At 49.5% G+C, this 17,034-nt stretch overlaps 10 protein-coding genes across 10 annotated transcripts; 5 read left to right on the top strand and 5 right to left on the bottom strand.

The window, feature by feature from the left end:
* Window positions 1–1,110: 1,110 nt before the first annotated feature.
* Window positions 1,111–2,296, top strand: BU24DRAFT_134945 (OTU-domain-containing protein). Its single transcript, XM_033521061.1, has one exon. It carries the CDS (start codon window positions 1,169–1,171, stop codon window positions 2,105–2,107), a length of 939 nt encoding a protein of 312 aa, XP_033388521.1. The 5' UTR covers window positions 1,111–1,168; the 3' UTR covers window positions 2,108–2,296.
* BU24DRAFT_134942 (S-adenosyl-L-methionine-dependent methyltransferase) lies at window positions 2,157–3,213 on the bottom strand. Its single transcript, XM_033521060.1, has 2 exons — window positions 2,602–3,213; window positions 2,157–2,551 (listed from the first exon to the last, which is right to left on the bottom strand). Exons 1-2 carry the CDS (start codon window positions 3,124–3,126, stop codon window positions 2,207–2,209), a joined length of 870 nt encoding a protein of 289 aa, XP_033388520.1. The 5' UTR covers window positions 3,127–3,213; the 3' UTR covers window positions 2,157–2,206.
* An 89-nt stretch (window positions 3,214–3,302) lies between these two features.
* Window positions 3,303–5,997, top strand: BU24DRAFT_439984 (MFS general substrate transporter; the record flags this gene model as incomplete). Its single annotated transcript, XM_033530342.1, has 2 exons — window positions 3,303–3,396; window positions 4,244–5,997. The coding sequence occupies 2 exons, from the start codon at window positions 3,303–3,305 to the stop codon at window positions 5,854–5,856; spliced, it is 1,707 nt and encodes a 568-aa protein (XP_033388519.1). The 3' UTR covers window positions 5,857–5,997.
* A 1,010-nt stretch (window positions 5,998–7,007) lies between these two features.
* Window positions 7,008–7,697, bottom strand: BU24DRAFT_312724 (uncharacterized protein; the record flags this gene model as incomplete). Its single annotated transcript, XM_033522841.1, has 1 exon — window positions 7,008–7,697. A coding segment is annotated over one exon (690 nt), but the record flags the coding sequence as incomplete, so codon positions are not given.
* Window positions 7,698–8,539: 842 nt separating this feature from the next.
* BU24DRAFT_419754 (GroES-like protein) lies at window positions 8,540–10,109 on the bottom strand. The gene is made up of 3 exons (XM_033527295.1): window positions 9,621–10,109; window positions 8,987–9,568; window positions 8,540–8,936 (listed from the first exon to the last, which is right to left on the bottom strand). The coding sequence occupies exons 1-3, from the start codon at window positions 9,948–9,950 to the stop codon at window positions 8,742–8,744; spliced, it is 1,107 nt and encodes a 368-aa protein (XP_033388517.1). The 5' UTR covers window positions 9,951–10,109; the 3' UTR covers window positions 8,540–8,741.
* Window positions 10,110–10,375: 266 nt separating this feature from the next.
* Window positions 10,376–11,427, bottom strand: BU24DRAFT_489990 (uncharacterized protein; the record flags this gene model as incomplete). Its single annotated transcript, XM_033533676.1, has 3 exons — window positions 10,376–10,834; window positions 10,889–11,225; window positions 11,272–11,427. The coding sequence occupies 3 exons, from the start codon at window positions 11,425–11,427 to the stop codon at window positions 10,788–10,790; spliced, it is 540 nt and encodes a 179-aa protein (XP_033388516.1). The 3' UTR covers window positions 10,376–10,787.
* A 227-nt stretch (window positions 11,428–11,654) lies between these two features.
* On the bottom strand, window positions 11,655–12,524 carry BU24DRAFT_134908 (uncharacterized protein). The gene is made up of 2 exons (XM_033521059.1): window positions 12,070–12,524; window positions 11,655–12,003 (listed from the first exon to the last, which is right to left on the bottom strand). The coding sequence occupies exons 1-2, from the start codon at window positions 12,167–12,169 to the stop codon at window positions 11,690–11,692; spliced, it is 414 nt and encodes a 137-aa protein (XP_033388515.1). The 5' UTR covers window positions 12,170–12,524; the 3' UTR covers window positions 11,655–11,689.
* A 1-nt stretch (window position 12,525) lies between these two features.
* Window positions 12,526–13,795, top strand: BU24DRAFT_134873 (uncharacterized protein). Its single transcript, XM_033521057.1, has one exon. The coding sequence runs from the start codon at window positions 12,594–12,596 to the stop codon at window positions 13,704–13,706; it is 1,113 nt and encodes a 370-aa protein (XP_033388514.1). The 5' UTR covers window positions 12,526–12,593; the 3' UTR covers window positions 13,707–13,795.
* On the top strand, window positions 13,796–15,282 carry BU24DRAFT_134906 (uncharacterized protein). Its single transcript, XM_033521058.1, has one exon. The coding sequence runs from the start codon at window positions 13,885–13,887 to the stop codon at window positions 14,878–14,880; it is 996 nt and encodes a 331-aa protein (XP_033388513.1). The 5' UTR covers window positions 13,796–13,884; the 3' UTR covers window positions 14,881–15,282.
* Window positions 15,283–15,447: 165 nt separating this feature from the next.
* BU24DRAFT_406766 (uncharacterized protein) lies at window positions 15,448–16,710 on the top strand (the record flags this gene model as incomplete). The annotated part of the gene is made up of 1 exon (XM_033525779.1): window positions 15,448–16,710. The coding sequence occupies one exon, from the start codon at window positions 15,448–15,450 to the stop codon at window positions 16,708–16,710; it is 1,263 nt and encodes a 420-aa protein (XP_033388512.1).
* Between the last annotated feature and the right edge of the window lie 324 nt (window positions 16,711–17,034).

Here is a 17,034-nt window from a genome sequence, read left to right as displayed (position 1 = left end):
TGCACCTGCGGGCATAATAGACAGACACTTACCCACTTAAGAGACTACTGCAAGGACACCTCTCACGCGAGGCTAAAACTGCTCGAACGAGCAGGTACTACTAGGACTGACCGTCTCTTGACAAGCAAAGACACCGCCTGGATGGCGGGTAGATGGCTCCTGGACACACACGTGCTGGAATACTTCCGCATTGCAAAGGAAGACGAAGGAGTCGACATGGAGAAGTGGGCGCCATTCTACAAAGCCCACGAAACGCCAACCTAAACTCCGCCAAGCCCTCACATGGCAACACAGTACAATAGCAGGAAGAAGCGTAAGCAGAAGGCACCTAGGGACACGTAGGAAGTAGGGGTTTTTAGATGTAGAGGCATCACGTTTGCCCTACTAGACATAATAACGTAGGGGAAGTGTTCATAGACCCGAAAGGGAACCAGATAGCACTATAAATTGAACTATTTATTTTATTTAATATGTCAGTGCGGAACAAACATGTAAGTGCCTTTATCTTGCTCAAGCAGTCGGAGGAGTGAAGCATAGGCAGTGTTAACCTCAATCGCTTCTTCTTTCTAGGTTGGCATTTGCTTAGCCTCATTCTCATAAATAATTACAATGACCGTATGGCAGAAGACCGTTTCAGATCGTGTTGATTTTGCCCGGTGTGATGGTACCTAGGGTCCCGATTCAAAGAGGAATGTCTGTTTCCCCATTTTGACAATATTTTTTGGAAAGGAGAGAAAGATTAGTAGATACTAAATCCTAAACTTGGAAAGAACACGATAATGATTGATCTCGCGAGAAACCAAATTCTTCTGATTACAAAATGTTCAATATTCTGCCAAAAAAACTAAACAGGAATACCATACCAGCGGTTCAGTCACATTTCTCTTGAAAGCGGATGGGAACTAAGCGTACGAGGAGGAAAATCATCCCAATGAATATATATCATCAAATTTTACCATAAGCTCTCATCGAACACATTTAGTATGTGAATCGCAAAATGGTCTTTGCTGAACTATTACATGTACTTGTAGAGTATTGAAGGTTGGTCAACCGAACCAGGACTCGGAATGCCCCACTTTGTATTGCCGATTCCGACAGCTCTTTTCCGCACTTCAACACCTTCCGCCAAATGACAACATCTTAAACATTTCCAACATCATTCAACAACATGGACGACCCAACACCTCTCGAGGCCCTGCAAGCGCGTCATCGAAAAGAGCAGCGCGATCTCGTTGCCCGTTCAACGCAGAAGAAGAAATCCGCCACAAAGAAGACGCGGAAGGGCGTGAACGACGAATGCGAGAGACTAGAGCAAGAGCTCAAGGAGCGACAGGCCCAGGAACTTGCTGAGCTGAACGGCGAAACGACCGAGGATGCGCCAGCGGACCCGTTAGAGCCGGCTGATGAGGTGGAAGCGAACGGACTCGAGGCAGACGTAGAGAAATTATCGCTTGCGACAAGTCAACCCGATGCACCTGCACAACCCCCCTCAGAACAACCAGCGGGACCGAAGAAGAAGCAGAATCGCGCGAAGGCACGTCTCGCCCGTCGCGCTGCCGAACAAGAAGCTCTCATCGCACAAGCGGAGGAGGAAGCTGCCAACATGCCGGATCAGCGCGAGGTTGAACGGGAACAGATGAAGTCACACTTTGGGAAGTACGGATTGCAGGAGAAAGAAATCAGAGCAGATGGTCACTGTCTATACGCAGCGATTGCTGATCAGATGGAGACTTCGGGCCTGGGACTGAAACCACGGATAGAGCCGAAGATACATGAAGAGCAGGGGCTGCCAGTTTACAAGACAGTACGACATGCAGCAGCAGATTTCATCGAGGGGAATCCGGATGATTTTGTGCCCTTTATGGAGGAACCTATCAATCAGTACTTGCAGAAGATCAGGAATACAGGCGAATGGGGCGGACACATGGAATTACTAGCGCTAGCGAAGACTTATGGAGTGAGGATAAATGTTCTGCACGGGGATGGGCGAGTGGATAAGATCGAGCCGGAGGGAAATCCCGCCGACGCAAAGGAGATATGGTTGGGTTACTACAAGCATAATTTCGGTCTAGGAGAGCATTACAACTCCCTGCGAAAAACGCCTTGAGGACTTCACAGATTTGAGCAGGTTGGACTGGACACATCGGCACATTGCAGGGCATCGTCGAATGATTGCACAATCCTGTCCCATTCCAACGCTACGAGACTATTTATGGTTCCAGACGCTCACCCAATCCTTGACTTCACCATTGATAATCCCAACCTGATGAGTCCGCTTGGGTTTCCAGTGAGCTATTCTCGCGAGGGAATTCTCACTCGTTGCCCCCTCGTTTTTAATCACTCTGCCATCTTCGTCATAGTTTATCACGCTTCCTGGGCGTTTGAAAAGCTCCTCGTAGACATCAGGGGGCAAGGCCCACGGTGGACCGCCAGACTTGGGGGGCTTGTGGGTGGGAAACTCAAGGCATACAAGGATGCCGGTAGCTACCACCAGTCTAGACATGCGAAGAGCCCAATCGGGTCGCAATGAAGGCGGTAACGCGGATAGAAACTGTTGGTACATGAGTTCATGCCTTGACGACCTAGGCTGGGCAAACTTACCGTATTATCATATATCAAATCATACCCTTTACCGCAAGGTCCTGCCTCTTCTTCTCTCCAATCATATTTGAAAAAGTCCGCCTGAATCACTGTTGCAGTGCCCCTGCCTATCTCAGGATCATGTGTCTTGTACTCCCCCTCTTTGCCCTCGCCGGGATTCTTAAGGAACTCCTCCGCAGCTTTCACGGCGTTCTCGCTGATCTCAAGACCCAATGCGTCGTATCCATATGCTGCAAAAAGCACTAAATCATATCCCTTTCCACAGCCGGGAACAAGCACCTTCTTCCTGCTACCATCCTCTTTCTTGGGCGATCCGAAGAGCTCCTTCCGTTCGTTCAAGGCGTCAATGAGGGCGGGGTTCACGAAGCCGCGATCCCAGGGTAGAAAATCGCCCGCTTTCCAAAGGTCGTCCCATCGAGACGGATGCGTGTCGGCGGACTGCCCCTCGAAGAAGGTTTTGAGGCGGTCTTGGTTCTGGGTGGGGGCGGCCGAGGTGGGCGCGGAGTTGACGTTTGGAGTAGACATTTTTGAGGGCCGAGGTGCTAATTCGATGCCTTTTACGTGTGGAAAATGTCGAATTCAAGCTCGATTGGAGGCTAGGTAGCAATTGCTCGTCGCTGGTGTAGGTGTGTCCTGTACAAAGGTACTGCCTAGTCCACAGCGGGTCCGAGGTATTTGTGCGACGAGTGTTCGAGCTAGTTATGTCGAAACGGAAGCCTGGAGTCGGAAACAAGTCAAGTGGAGACAAATTAGAGCGTTTGCAACGTGTCGTACAGAATGAAAACAATGCACGGAGTAGATCACGATGGAGAATAACGACGGTACGCGCAAGTAATGCAAGTAACTAGAGTACCTAGGGATGTACTTCAAGGTGGAGAGTGGCGTCATTTTGGACAGCACCTTAGTCATCCTTCTCAGCTGCACGCGGTAGCGTGACGACGCGCAACGACAAAAGGAAGCAACAGAGCAGTAGTTACCTCCTAACCGTGTGACACAACCACACTATTCAACACCAGCAAGTGATCACGCATTTCCCCATTTCAATGTATAATTCGACCCTGCTTCTCCTTTTCCGGAGCCAGTCCCCGGAAATAACTTATAGACCACCATGGGAGATCGCTACCCCGCTAGCCCCACCGCTGCGTTGATTTCGCGGTCGGTTCATATCCAATGCCGGCAATGCGGCACCCCCGTATGGCTTTTTGCCCGTCATGGATTACGCTCTTCGGTTGCTACTTGAAGATGGACAGACCCTGTTGCTCCCTCGATCCTTCTCTTGATTTTGAACCTCAAGTTACTTATATGGCAATGTGCATGGTTTGGGCTCTTGATTTCAATCTGATAACCATTACGGGATTACGTGGTGGCGCCGACATTTCGGCCGAGGTACGGATTACCTAGAAGAAAATAGGAGCAAGGGTGTATGCATGCGACTTCGAAAAGTTAAAGAATCTCTCACCGGTGGACTAAGAGTCTTGACATCAAACGAGGCTCGAAGGCCTTTCGCAAACGGAGGCAATGGCAGGGAAAGATGAGTTAGCATCGCCGGACCTTGCTTCTCACGCCGGGCATGTCTCGCGAACGTCGATTGTAGCACACGAGCAGGAGGAGGCACAGAAGGAAACAGAAGAGCCCGTTGCAGATGACGACGAAATATCTGTGGCTGCATCGACACGATCCACTGTTTCTGTGCACGAAAAAGGAACCAATGGACCATCTGAACCTCCAGCGACATTGGCACGAACCATATCCGTTACCGCAGAAGCTGTGATAGTTGAGCGACGGAACCGTCGAGGCTTGCTTGCACATCTTGCACTAATCCCAGAGGTTGAGAATCCGTATCACTACGCCCGGAAGACCAAATGGCTTGTCGTTGCTATTGTGGCCTTCTGTGCAATGGCTGCACCTATGGGATCGGCTATCGTGATGCCAGTCCTGCAAGATATCGCGAAAGTATTCAACGCTTCTCCCGTCACGGCAAATATGAGTGTTGCGGTATATATGTTGGCCATGTCAATATTTCCCATATGGTGGTCCGCGTTCTCTGAGACTGGCGGGAGAAGGACGATCTATTTGATCTCATTTCTCATGTTTACGGTCTTCTCTATCCTATCAGCGGTGTCGACGAACATTGCCATGCTGGTGGTTTTCCGTACATTTGCTGGAGGAGCGGCCGCCTCCGTGCAGGCCGTTGGTGCTGGAACAATCGCCGATACTTGGGAACCTCGAGAGCGAGGGAAAGCTATGGGTGTCTTCTATCTGGGTCCTCTTTGTGGCCCTCTCTTTGCACCCATCATTGGTGGCGTACTTGGACAAGAGCTAGGCTGGAGAAGCACGCAATGGTTTCTGGTAATTTACGGTGGCATCACGGTTCTTCTGATTATCTTTGCCTTACCAGAAACTCTACGCCGTAAAGATCAGACTGAATCACAGCAACAAGTCCAACCTGCTTCAAACGAAAAGAACGACGTAAGGCCTGAACTCAAACGTGTATCAACCCGGCAATCCGTTCAACAAACAACGAAATCATGGGCAAAAACAACTCGTAAAATGCTTCTGGACCCTCTGATCATCATTACATGGATGCGCTATCCGCCTGTTGCGCTTACGGTCTATTATGCCAGCATCACCTTCGGTTCACTCTACTTCCTGAATATCAGTATACAAGCCACCTTCTCTTCTGAGCCGTATAAGTATTCCACCTTAATCATTGGCCTCCTGTACATTCCAGGCTCTCTTGGATATATGCTGGCTTCCCTCTTTGGCGGCCGTTGGATTGACCGCATAATGCAACGCGAGGCACGAAAAGCAGGCCGCTACGACGACAAAGGCAAACTGATCCTCCGCCCAGAAGACCGCATGCGAGAAAATGCTTGGATAGCAGCCGTCCTCTGGCCCGGAGCGCTCATGTGGTACGGCTGGACGGCAGAGCATGGCGTAATCTGGATCGTCCCCATGATCGCAAACTTCTTTTTCGGCATCGGATCCATGCTGATTTTCTCCCTTGCTACAACCATGCTCACCGAGTTCATGCCCAAGCGAGCGAGTGCCGGCGTGGCAATCAACAACTTCTTCAGAAACATCTTCTCCTTTATCGGCGCGGTCGTAGCAGAACCTCTTATTCACGCTATCGGCAATGGATGGCTCATGACAATTCTGGGTCTGTGGAGTCTTCTCAGTGGCATCGCCGTTATTTATACCATGAAGAAATGGGGCCCTGCTTGGAGGGACAAGATGGTGAAGGAATTAGGATAATTTTCTCCATTTATTATAAAAATGGGCGGTCATACATGTTTGCAAATATCGTTCTTTCTTTTCGCATCCTTTCAATACATCAAGCACAGCATATAACGCAGCATAGCGATCTTTAAATAAAATCCAAAATTATCAACTTCGATACCGAAATCCACCTTCGTGTAGCCCACGTCCATAGTACCTACTCGTACCTATCCGCACTGGACGCTCTCTCACACAACCCCGCAGCACCCATCTCCATCATTCCGCCCCGTGCCCGGAAAACCACAAATCCAGCGACGCCACCATTCCGCACTTCCTAAGCATCTGGCAGTTGTCCCGAGTGCTCGGAGGCGGATGTTGCCATCTCGCTCCGAGCGCAAACTCAATGGTTAAGCTAGTGCGCCGGCCACTGATGCGAGATCTGATTGGCTGGGACTAACGTTGTGCTTTAGGGTGCTTATATCAATGCGATTGGTACGACAGAAATGATAGATGAGTTAGGAATTTATGTATGGCTTAGTAGCGATATTGATGGCTCAAGTGCCGTAAGTTAATGAGTGGTTGGAGGGGTTTATATTGCAGGGTAGGGATATATGTGACAGGCCCCAGGGTTCGGCGCCGTGGACTCGGTACCGCGTTTGACGTTCGAAACAGACAACCACGGAAACGCCTTGAGATGTTTAGGAATGAAGGAAACATGTTCGGAAGGGGATCTAGAGTAAGCTTGGTGGCATGATGGGCATGGAGAAAGCACGGCGGTCAGCCAAAGATGAGCCTGTAAGGAACAAATACCACGGAACCAACATCTAGACTCCCTACTGGTCAACGAAGGAAACGATCACAACGCATTCACATTGCAAAACGGAAGAGCAGGTTCAAAGCGTCATAGCGAGCTCGCCAGACAAGGACATATATGTATTGGTCAAAAAAGTTGTATATCTACATGGAAGAGAAGACTTTTGCAAGAGCCTCAAAAGGGATTGGTGTGGGTGTATGTGGAGGTTGCAGCGGAGCACTTAGAAAGCACGAGCGTGGACACGGCTGCGGCGGACCTTCTTGGAGGAGGCATCAGACTTCTCCTGGAGCCAGGCAATGAAGGTCTCGAGAGTGTACTCCTTCTCGGTGCTTCCACCGTTGCCGCTGCCCTGGGTGGGAGCTGGGGTGGCGGGAGCAGAGGAGGCAGGGGTCTCGACGGCGACGGAGGTAGGGGCAGCGGTAGCGGATGGGGCGCTGGTTGGGGAGGGAGCAGCAGTGGTGGCAGGGGGAGCAGAGCCAGAGCCACCGCCGAGGGTGAAGTCGATGCAGGCCTCGTAGGTCTGGTCGATGGAGCGGGCGTCCCAGTACCACTGGATGACGCAGTCACCGGCAGTGGAGCACTTGGAGCCAAGGTCGGAAGGCATGGTGATATCGAAGGAGGTCTGATCCGCTGGGATGGGAGCAGAGTTGGAAGCGTAGCTGTCCCAGCTGATGAGGGGCTGTCCAATGACTGTGTTGGAGCTGGTCTCAACGATGGAGACGTTGGCAGTACCGGTGTGGGGAGCACGGATCTCCACCTTCATGGAAATGACCTCGCCGGCAGTGTAGGACTGGACGTTGGCCTTGTTGTCGTCGAGCTTGTAACCCTTGCAGAGCCAGACGTTGCAGGCCTCGGCATTGAAGTCGGACTGGCCGTTGGTGACCTGGAGCTCGCCCTGGATGTTGCCGTAGTGGTCGGAGTTCTGGTTGTTGAACATCTGTTGACCGCAAGCCTTGGCCATGGCATCACCTGGCAGACGGGGAGCGGGAGAGCTGATGTAACCATGTCCAGCCACGGTGGAGATGAGGCCGGCAAGGCTGAGAACGGCGGAGTAGGACTTCATTGTGATTGAGGTTGTTGTGATTGGACTTGCAAAAGTAAGAGGTGTAGAGACCGAATGGAAGCCTAGCTTCGTTTGAAAGAGTGACTGGTAAAGAGTGTGGTAAAAAACAACGAATGGAAGGTCTCAGACCTGTTGCAAAATGAAGATGTTTGGAAAGGAGATGACTGCGATGAGATGAAGAGGAGGAATGAAGAAGAGTTGGACGAGTCTATATAGCTCTCCTGAAGGAAAGCCTTACTGATCCCACAGCCCACAGCAACAATACGCTGTGGGTCATGTCATTAAACGTCTTGAAACTTGATGCCGCTGACTACAGCCTCAAACTTCGCTTCGATGCTGTGCCATCCGAAATGGTGATAGAGGACCGGGATACGATCCATTACAAGAGAAAGCGTGGAACCATTCGAAGTGCTTGTTTTGATTAAACCACCAATGACAGACACTCCGACGTCGAACGATAAGTCAAGGGGTAGACGATAAGGCGAGATCCAGAGCGGGAGTCTCCATCGTAGCGGTAGACCGGCATTCTGGGAGGGAACTAACCCTTTATTGATACTGAAGCGACAATAGCGTCATGTTCAAAGCGCCGTGGACCTGGATTGAAACGGTCGGCGGTTGCGGTGGATGTTTCATGTTTATACAGGTTAATGCGAGACTGGTGGCGGAGACTTTTGTAGGATATAAGCGACCGTCCCAGACCCGGCATTCGATATTAAAGGAGGCTTGTTATGACAACATCACGATTCAAGCAATCCAAGCAACAGGAAGAATTGGTGCAGGGACTTCAGAATCAATTCTAGAAGATGACAATGACGGAGCGAAGGATCAAAGATACTATTAGATGAAGATGAAGATTGTTCGTTGGACGCCGCTAAGCCAGCCGTTTCCTGTCAAAAACTCCGCGCTTACCCCGAACGAGACTGAAGCGTCATATCGGTTACAGAAACCGCCCAGAGTTCATTTCCACGGTCCATATCTTATTACTCGTGGGCTTCATAAGTTCGGGAAGAATTAAAATACAATCAATGCCCTTCTACCATCGATTCATGACTCTTCTGCAACTCTCCATACCAACCTCTCGCCGCTGACCTCTTTTCGCCGCAACGTGTCCAACGCATTCTGTGCCCTTTCCAATAAGGTCTTCCCTTCGATAATTCTTTGGTTGTTTGGCCGGACTGCGCGCTCCTTAAGCATCGTATACATAATTTCCGGCTGGAGATGATATTTGAAAAATTCGTTCTGGAAGATCGTCAGCTCAGACAACGTCGTATTCTAGCGCCAATACTCACATCCGTATAAAAATGCGTGCGCACCCCCGTCACCTCGACTTCCTTATTCCAATCTGCTGTTTTCGAGACATCCATCTCATATTCGGGATCTACGGTATCGCTTGAATCCCGCACGATGACCGGGAGCAGGACTGCCACCTTTGCACCTCTCTTTGCAATCTTTGATAGAGGTCGAATGCTCCCATCCTTGCTACCGATGCAGTCAAAAATCAATGGGATGCCTGCACGGCTGCCGGTGGTAATCTGACTGCTCCCGGTGTTAAGAACCGAGGAGACCACGTGTTTGTCGTTGTAATCAAAGGTCCACTTCGCCCCCAGGGCATTCAGCTTTTGGTGGTGCTTCTTGCTGGCGACCGTTATAATGTTGGTGAATCCGTACCAGCGGAGGATTTGTATAGCAAATTGTCCAACCGAGGAACTTCCGCCCCAGATGATGATGGCAATGCTACAAGGTGTAGGTGCGTATCCTTCCGGTTTTGGCCACGGCAATTCAAGTTCCAAATGTTTAGTGAGTGCGTGAAAAGCAGTAACAAAGTTGTTCGGAAGTGTCACAGCCTCGGCTAGTGTAAATCCGTCAGGCAGCTGTCCCACGTCAATATTGAGATCTAGAATCGACAATGTCGTCTGAACATACCAGTGAGAACAACCATTCAGGAGCTGTGCAAAATTCTTGTTGAGCCTTTTCCTTCTGCTCTCGCCATGTGAAACCAAAAACTTTGTCTCCGACTTTCAATCGTTTAACACCTTCTCCAACCTCAACGACAGTTCCCGCTGCGCCGTCGCCTAGGACTTGGGGATGTGTCACTAGCAGTCCTCCATCATTTTGGTGAAGATCCAGTGGTGTTGAAGCAGTCCATTCTACTCGCACGCGAACCTCATCGCCTTGTGGTGTGACGGTTGGTACTTGGATAATGGCTAAAGGCTTCTTGATGCCCACGGTTGCAACGGCAGAATGGGTTGCCATAGTTCGAACAATGTTTTAAAGTTATCCTATCCGCAGGGAAATGGCCAGGGAGAATATATGGAGAGAGATGGTTGAAAAGGTAGGATAATCATACAGTTCAACCTTTAGCTACGACCTTGTGACCGAAGTCTTTATATCATATGGACATTGAATCGAAAACTGGTTCCGTCTTACAAAGATTATGCCAACCATTTTAAAGGCGCCCAATCCTCTCAAGATTTCTGCGCTAGCTAAGTTAGCCCTATTAGTACTAGCGCCATGGTACAGTAAGCAGACTACCCCAGATAGCGCTTTGCCTCGCAATACATCATCTTTGCCATTGGAGTACAACTCCTCCATCAAGGCGATCTTCTTGTCCGCTTTCACTATGCTAACTGGCTGCCGAACGCCATCGTCGTCTCGAATTAGCGAGAGCTTACCCGCCAAGCAGTAGTCCAACATAGATGTGCAGAATCATGTCAAGCCGATCCGCAACATGGGTTTTGACTCACAGAATTCCCACTCAAAATGCTCGTAAGCTGCATACTCGAGCGAACAGGCCCCTCTGACAAAATTATGTCATTGCTATTGTCATTACATTTTGCAACATTGTAGAAGCTCGTAGAATCGACAACTTCCTGAAATGACATGGAACGCCTTATCGGGATATCATTGGCCTCCGACGGAATAGACACAAGCCAAGAGGCATGCCGCCCTTTCTGGCGCTAAAAACAATTTGCATATTGATGAACCGTTCCCGCTGTTTATGAAAGTAGAAATGAAATTGCATTACAATCAGCTAGTTTTAGTAACAGGTCCCGCGCAGAACTACAAGATGTGAGAGAGGGCCACCGGGATCTAAGCGTACATCTCATAGGTTATACCATGCAGCGGATCCTTCAGCTCTGCGGATTATCCATCAGTATGGCATATTATTAAAAGCCACAGAAAAGTCTTACCGAACCAATTGAGACCAAAGTCCCGTTCACTACCTGGGGTCAACAAGAACTGTGCCGCCTCTCCCTTCACGCATGGCAGGCGTCCACCAAAGATGTTCACATCCCCTGATTTGGATACCTCAACCGTCGCCGCCCAACCGTCGATCTCCGGGTGCCGATTCCATGTATCTGCATCTTTGTTCATGATGGGTCGCAATCGCAGTACGTCGAACAGGTACGGCGCTTCGCCCCAGATTGTCCAGGGAGCACCTCGCGTGGGTTCGGTATTGATATAAAAGCCGAGTTTGCATTCTGTAGCATTGTTGCTCGGTACGTCGAATGAGACCTCTGTAAAAATCTTTTGAAGTCAGCGTCTGAGGGGACCCATCAAGAGAGCTTCATACGTTATGATCAATGTAGACTTTCTTCTGTGTATTCTGTGGTACATCGGCCTGGTATTTGCTCAGGGGTACGATAAGAGAAGGTAGCCGCCTTTCTACCAGATCTTTGGCTGTGGTGCTGATGCCAAAGGCTAAACTGGCAATGAAAAAGGTACGCATCTTCCGATTCGAATTGATTGGACAAATGCTGTTGGTCCTGTTAATCGAAGATGGCGATAATCTGCAGGTCAACCTTTTGCTGGCTGTTCTTGCTATTTATATGATATTTTCGACGTGACTGTGCCTTGAATGCATTCTTCGACGTGGCGCAGAACGCTCCCTTACAGATACAACAGAACAAAGTGTGTAGGGCATTAGCAGGGACAAATTTCATATGGTAAAAACTGTTTGCCGTAACTAGGTCATGTCGACGGGATTGACTCTATGTTATTGTAATACAAATCACAAGTACCTCAAAGTACTCCGTTGGGCAAACACATGTCATGGAATCAATCGCATGTCCTCTGCCAGTGAGACACGTGCAGGAAGTTTTGTCAGTGCCAACTCGAACACAGAGACTGAAATATAGTAACGTCGAAAATAGCGTTAGGTCACATATTCTCGTCCACTTGGGATTTAAGTCTTCATTAGGGCCTGTCTTGTCCCTCGCGGTACGCTTGATACGTGGCATCTCAAATGCATAGGAAGACGGTCCTGTAAGACCATAAGAACATTCCGTGGCGACTGACCGGGCTTCTAGTATATGGCGAAAAGGTTGTTGGTAACGCTCAACATCCATTGAGAAGCATGACATATCCGTACCTGATTGAAAGCAGCTAAAACCACGCCTGCGAGAAATTATCACTTGCTTGCAGATACGATGGTAAGATGTACCGAAGCACCGCAGACGGGAGATCAACATAATTCCCTGGAACAATGTATGCAGGCGCGGGAACACGCGGATAGGGCAAAAGTTGACTCAGTGGATACGAGATGACTACAAGTACAGAGGGTTCGCATGTCGGGCTGACCCCCGGGTAGTAATTCATGTCCGCAACAGTGTATTCGTGAGATTTCATCACGGGGAGTTAAGATTGTTTTGCTGGCTACAGTACACTCTTAACTTAGGCATAGGAAAATACATGAAGCTAGCAGGTGGCCAGTCCGACGTGCCAACCATCTGTACATACTTGTTGACTGCAAGTGTGTGGTGGAAGATGATCGGACCTTCAATATTTCTTGGCAACTCGGACCCTGTCTAACGAATCACAACGCCGCTATTCCATCTTCATCTCCATCGCCACAGGAAACGAATGTGCTCCTAGCTATGTGGCCGCTCTTGCGAAATGTCCTCCGTATCACTCACGAAACCCTTGAGGCGTCTGCGCTTCCCGCTAGTGCCATTCAATAAGCCGTATCGCGTATCCCAACGAAGCCTCCATCTTGCGCCGCCGTGGCTCCTTGATGATTACATCCCGCGCTACCACCTAATATCGTCTCTCGACGCGGCGAAGAAGCGATCGCTTGCCTACGCACACCTCCGCGAGTGTAATCTGTGTCCCCGGAAGTGTGGTGTGAATCGATATGAGAAATCGGGCATGTGTCTGGTTGGTGCACAAACTGTCAAAGTGAACACCATCGCGCCGCATTTTGGAGAAGAACCATGCTTCCAAGGCCACAATGGGTCGGGCTCTGTCTTCTTCAGCGGTTGTAACCTGCGCTGCTCATTTTGCCAGAACTGGGATATCTCGCACCAGCTGAATGGCTTCGATCTTACACCCGAAGAGCTCGCAGAATGGTACATGAAACTGCAGGAAGTGGGACGAGTCCACAATATCAACCTCGTTACACCCGAACACGTCGTCCCTCAAGTCGTTCTATCCATTCTCCATGCCCGTGAGCTTGGCCTCCGACTGCCTATAATCTATAATACCTCCTCGTTTGATTCATTGGAAAGTCTGGAGTTGCTGGATGGACTAGTGGATATTTATCTTCCGGACTTCAAGGTCTGGACCGACAAGAGTAGTAAACGATTGCTCAAGGCGGATAATTACACAGAGACCGCAATGGAAAGTATCAAGGCTATGCATGCGCAAGTAGGGGATCTTTGCTTTACTGGCGATGGTATCGCGAAGAAGGGTGTTCTTGTTAGACATCTGGTAATGCCGGGCATGGAGGAAGAGGGCAAACAGATCGTAAAATGGCTTGCAGAAAATGTAAGCAAGGATATCATGGTTCACATCATGGAGCAGTACTTCCCACGGGCGCATGTAGGAAAGCCACTTCGCGGTAAAAAGGCAGGTGCCGATGCGTCGTCAGACGCAACAGCGAAGGTAAGATATGAGGAGATAAATCGCCCTGTAGATCTAAGCGAAGTGGAATCCATCAAAAAGGCGGCCCAAGAAGCGGGCATCTGGCGCTTCGTTGAGGCAGCTAAGCACGGAGGGTTCAATATCTGAGTTTGGTCTGATGTCGTGTTTACGCCATTTGCAAAGGAGGGCAGGTACGTTCTTGCCCACCGCGTATCACCTCACGCTTCACACATCCTCCCGATTGTGTATCCAACAAACTTCCTGGCACATGGCGATCAAGTAAAACAGCACTCACATTGTCTCATCAGTACTTCAGCGCGATCCCATGGCAACGCCCGATTCGCATGCCATAGTGCGCATCGTTCAGGGGCTCAAGGACGAACGTGACGAATGGGAGACCAAAGCCCAATTCTACAAGGCTGCCTTTGAGATGCAAAACAAGCAATTGCGAGAGGCTCTTGACATTTGTGTTGCCACTCAAGCCGAACTCCAGAATGAACGTCTGATACATGAACGAAATTGCTCGGCTGTGAACCGAAACATAAGTCACAACGCCATCGATTCTACAATCGTGCACTCGAACATCGAATCGTCGATCAAGTCCTCAATCGAGGACGATTTTGATTTCGACTGGGAATCCGCAAGTTCGTCTAACAGCACCTTCGATGATGTGAAGAATCTAGTATACAATGAAGGGTACGCGGCGGGATTAAGAGCGTTGGATCGTATACTTCCTGGTCCGTTAAGCCACGAATCTCGCGTCGAGGGTCTCTTGCTGAAGAGTGCTATGCTAAGGGTATCCGGCGGCACTCAGTGGCTTTATGATGCTCTTGCGCAGTGTAGCGAGGCTCTTGAGCTATGCTCTCGGATATCAGACCTGGCAATATATCTCCCGAAGATTCAGTACCAGCGCGGTGTTTGTCTTTATCAGCTCGGTATGTTTAGCCAGGCACACGAGGCGTTTCAGGCCATCGATGCCCAGAGCGAACTGCATGAGCAAGCAGTCCAATATTGCAAATCCTGCGACGAATCCGAGAGATCGCATGCGCGTAAGCGTAGATCTGCTTTTGAGGAGCATCGCAACTACGCGGAAGGCGGCATTGCGTTCACGACAGAGAGCGGCACAACGGTGAGGAACCATTCATTCTATCTACAAGAATCTGGATGGCTTTTCTCACACTCTGCTAGAAACCCAAACAGCGTCGCTTTAGCCAGCCTATCATGCTCTGCTCCTCGCTCAAGCCCTCAAGAAATTCTCTACCTCATCGCTGGATGCTTTCCAAGACAGCTGAATGACAGTGGCGTTAGAGATGCCGTCTGACTTACCCCAAAGCGTACGAGGTCAAAAGTGCATCACGTGTGCTCTCGGGATAGAGACAGAGACAGACCAAGATATTTGAAGATGTACTACATACCAATGACATGTTGTTTCATACGCCTTCCCCGCACTCCTTTGTTTTTCGACTTTGTCTCTCCGTTTTGTGATATGTAATGTTACACGGGGTTTCTAGAACGCTACCGGAATCCATTCTCATGGAACAAAGATGTCACGACGCCCGATTTAAACATCAAAGACTGATTAAATCCATCGTTCGCATTCGTGTCATATCTCATTAGGTGTGAAAGCACACTTCAAAACTCGCAATTCACTGTGACTCTTACCTCGAGAGTTGAATTAGGAGTACACCGCACGTTGACTAGCGTCCATTACAATAGCCATAATGTAGGCATGAAATCAAACTTAACGCACGCCCAAGACTAACAGATTGCTCAGTTTTGTAACGGAACTAGATGTACATCTACTGAGGAGACGCCGAATTTATCGACTATTACGGATGTCGACGAAATCGCGCAGGATAGCTCACACATACGCCATTTCTTTGGAAGAATGACTAACCGCCTCGGTCCCGATCGTTTTGCCTTCTTGAATCGCACTGAAAAACCACGAAATGCTCAGCCTTCGCCCAATCCGCTCAGCGAGGATATCAAAAGGCCATACTTGGGCTCGCGACTTACGGATGATATGTTCCATGGGACGCGGGGGCGAACTAATCACTCATGCGATCAACGGGATCGCGAGTCCCAGGGCTCACCGCACGGTACCCAGAGTAATCGATCAGCAAGCCAGTCAGACGTAGAGTCCGCAGATGCTGTTGTAGAGTCGGGTCCTACTGAGATGAAGAAGTCTCATAACGACGCTATCGAGCATCCAATGGAGGCGCCGAAGTCCTCGAGAGTATCTAGCCCCCCAGGAACATCTTTGAATGGCATTCGACCGTTGAAAATAAAACTCAATTCATCTGGTGGAGATATACAGAAGGAGTGCGTGATCAACAAACCGCGTGGATTCTATCACCATCCCAGCGAAGCTAGAGACATATCCCCACCGACGGACACCCCTCCCACAGATAATGCCGAATTGGTCATTGACGAAGCTGAAGAATCTGCCGCGGATTGTTTACAAGTTGATATCACTGGCTTGCATGCAGTTATTTCTATTCATAATCAACCAATCCGATATCACACGCTATTCATTGCACTCTTGCGCTGCAAGGTGCTGGCACTTCCCACCAGATTCCCGATTCCTAAAGTCCGTTTCGAACGGATGCATACCGCGAGTCGGGACATCGCCTTACCAATTGCCCAGCATTTTGGTCACGAAGGGTTACAAAGACGTTGCTGGTACTGGATTGGCCGCGCCGAAGCAGGTTTGGATAACTGGGAGCAGGCGCTTGCTGCATTTCACGAGGCAGCTAAATTCTCTGCTGAAGCGGACACCCTAGGGTTGTATGACGATGGAGATCTCGAAGACTGGTCACGGCTTGCAGGCGATAGGGTTCAAAAATCAGCAGAAACCAGACGACGAAACTCTCTTGGCTGTATAGAAAATCCAGCCGCGGGGAGGGAGGCAAGTCTCAGTGGCTTCGTATCTGATCGCGTCATGGGCTGGTCAATCGGTAAGGCATCTCCAAGTGGGAGCAAATTCACAGAACGCGACAAGGAATATATTCTGTGCACACCAAGAGCAGTGGTAGAGTTCAACGAAGATGTCCCAGCATTTCAGGCGCAATTAGCAGAGAAGAAAGCATCGTTGATTGCTAGGAACACTTCGTCTAGTCCGATACCCTTTGTTAGAGATAGAGAACCATAGCAGGATAATCGCACAGCCGGCATTTCAATTTGTGCAGGAGACACAGTGAAGTCAAGCATGAACCCGAGATTAGTATCGGCACCATTTTTACAACCCTAGAGTGATAAACCTTGGATGGATACGGGTGCCGTCCGGCTTTCGCAGGTGAAGGATAGTCATGACAATTATTACACTTGACAACATTATTCTTCCCGAGCCGTATTCTACAAGAATAATAAAGAGTTGCCCGTTCGCCCAAGGCAGCTATTATTGTCACAGTATCATTGTTCTATACGCAACCTTTGTTTACTGTCCGTGTTGTTGACACTTCACAAAGACTCCGTG

Source organism: Aaosphaeria arxii (assembly GCF_010015735.1).
Source record: "Aaosphaeria arxii CBS 175.79 unplaced genomic scaffold BU24scaffold_2, whole genome shotgun sequence".
In the NCBI taxonomy this organism is placed as follows: Eukaryota; Fungi; Ascomycota; class Dothideomycetes; order Pleosporales; genus Aaosphaeria; species Aaosphaeria arxii.
The sequence above is the reverse complement of the archived record's forward strand: the minus strand, read 5'-3'. Positions and strand labels throughout refer to the sequence as shown.

Coding starts and splice junctions, on each gene's coding strand:
- BU24DRAFT_134942 (XM_033521060.1), bottom strand. CDS start 3,126: ATGTCTACTCCAAACGTCAACTCCGCGCCCACCTCGGCCGCCCCCACC. Junction 2,552..2,601: donor ATTTGATATATGATAATACG/GTAAGTTTGCCC, acceptor ATGTACCAACAG/TTTCTATCCGCGTTACCGCC.
- BU24DRAFT_134906 (XM_033521058.1), top strand. CDS start 13,885: ATGGCAACGCCCGATTCGCATGCCATAGTGCGCATCGTTCAGGGGCTC.
- BU24DRAFT_419754 (XM_033527295.1), bottom strand. CDS start 9,950: ATGGCAACCCATTCTGCCGTTGCAACCGTGGGCATCAAGAAGCCTTTA. Junction 9,569..9,620: donor CTGAATGGTTGTTCTCACTG/GTATGTTCAGAC, acceptor GACGTGGGACAG/CTGCCTGACGGATTTACACT. Junction 8,937..8,986: donor GCACGCATTTTTATACGGAT/GTGAGTATTGGC, acceptor ACGATCTTCCAG/AACGAATTTTTCAAATATCA.
- BU24DRAFT_134873 (XM_033521057.1), top strand. CDS start 12,594: ATGTCCTCCGTATCACTCACGAAACCCTTGAGGCGTCTGCGCTTCCCG.
- BU24DRAFT_134908 (XM_033521059.1), bottom strand. CDS start 12,169: ATGTTGATCTCCCGTCTGCGGTGCTTCGGTACATCTTACCATCGTATC. Junction 12,004..12,069: donor TTTTAGCTGCTTTCAATCAG/GTACGGATATGT, acceptor GCCATATACTAG/AAGCCCGGTCAGTCGCCACG.
- BU24DRAFT_134945 (XM_033521061.1), top strand. CDS start 1,169: ATGGACGACCCAACACCTCTCGAGGCCCTGCAAGCGCGTCATCGAAAA.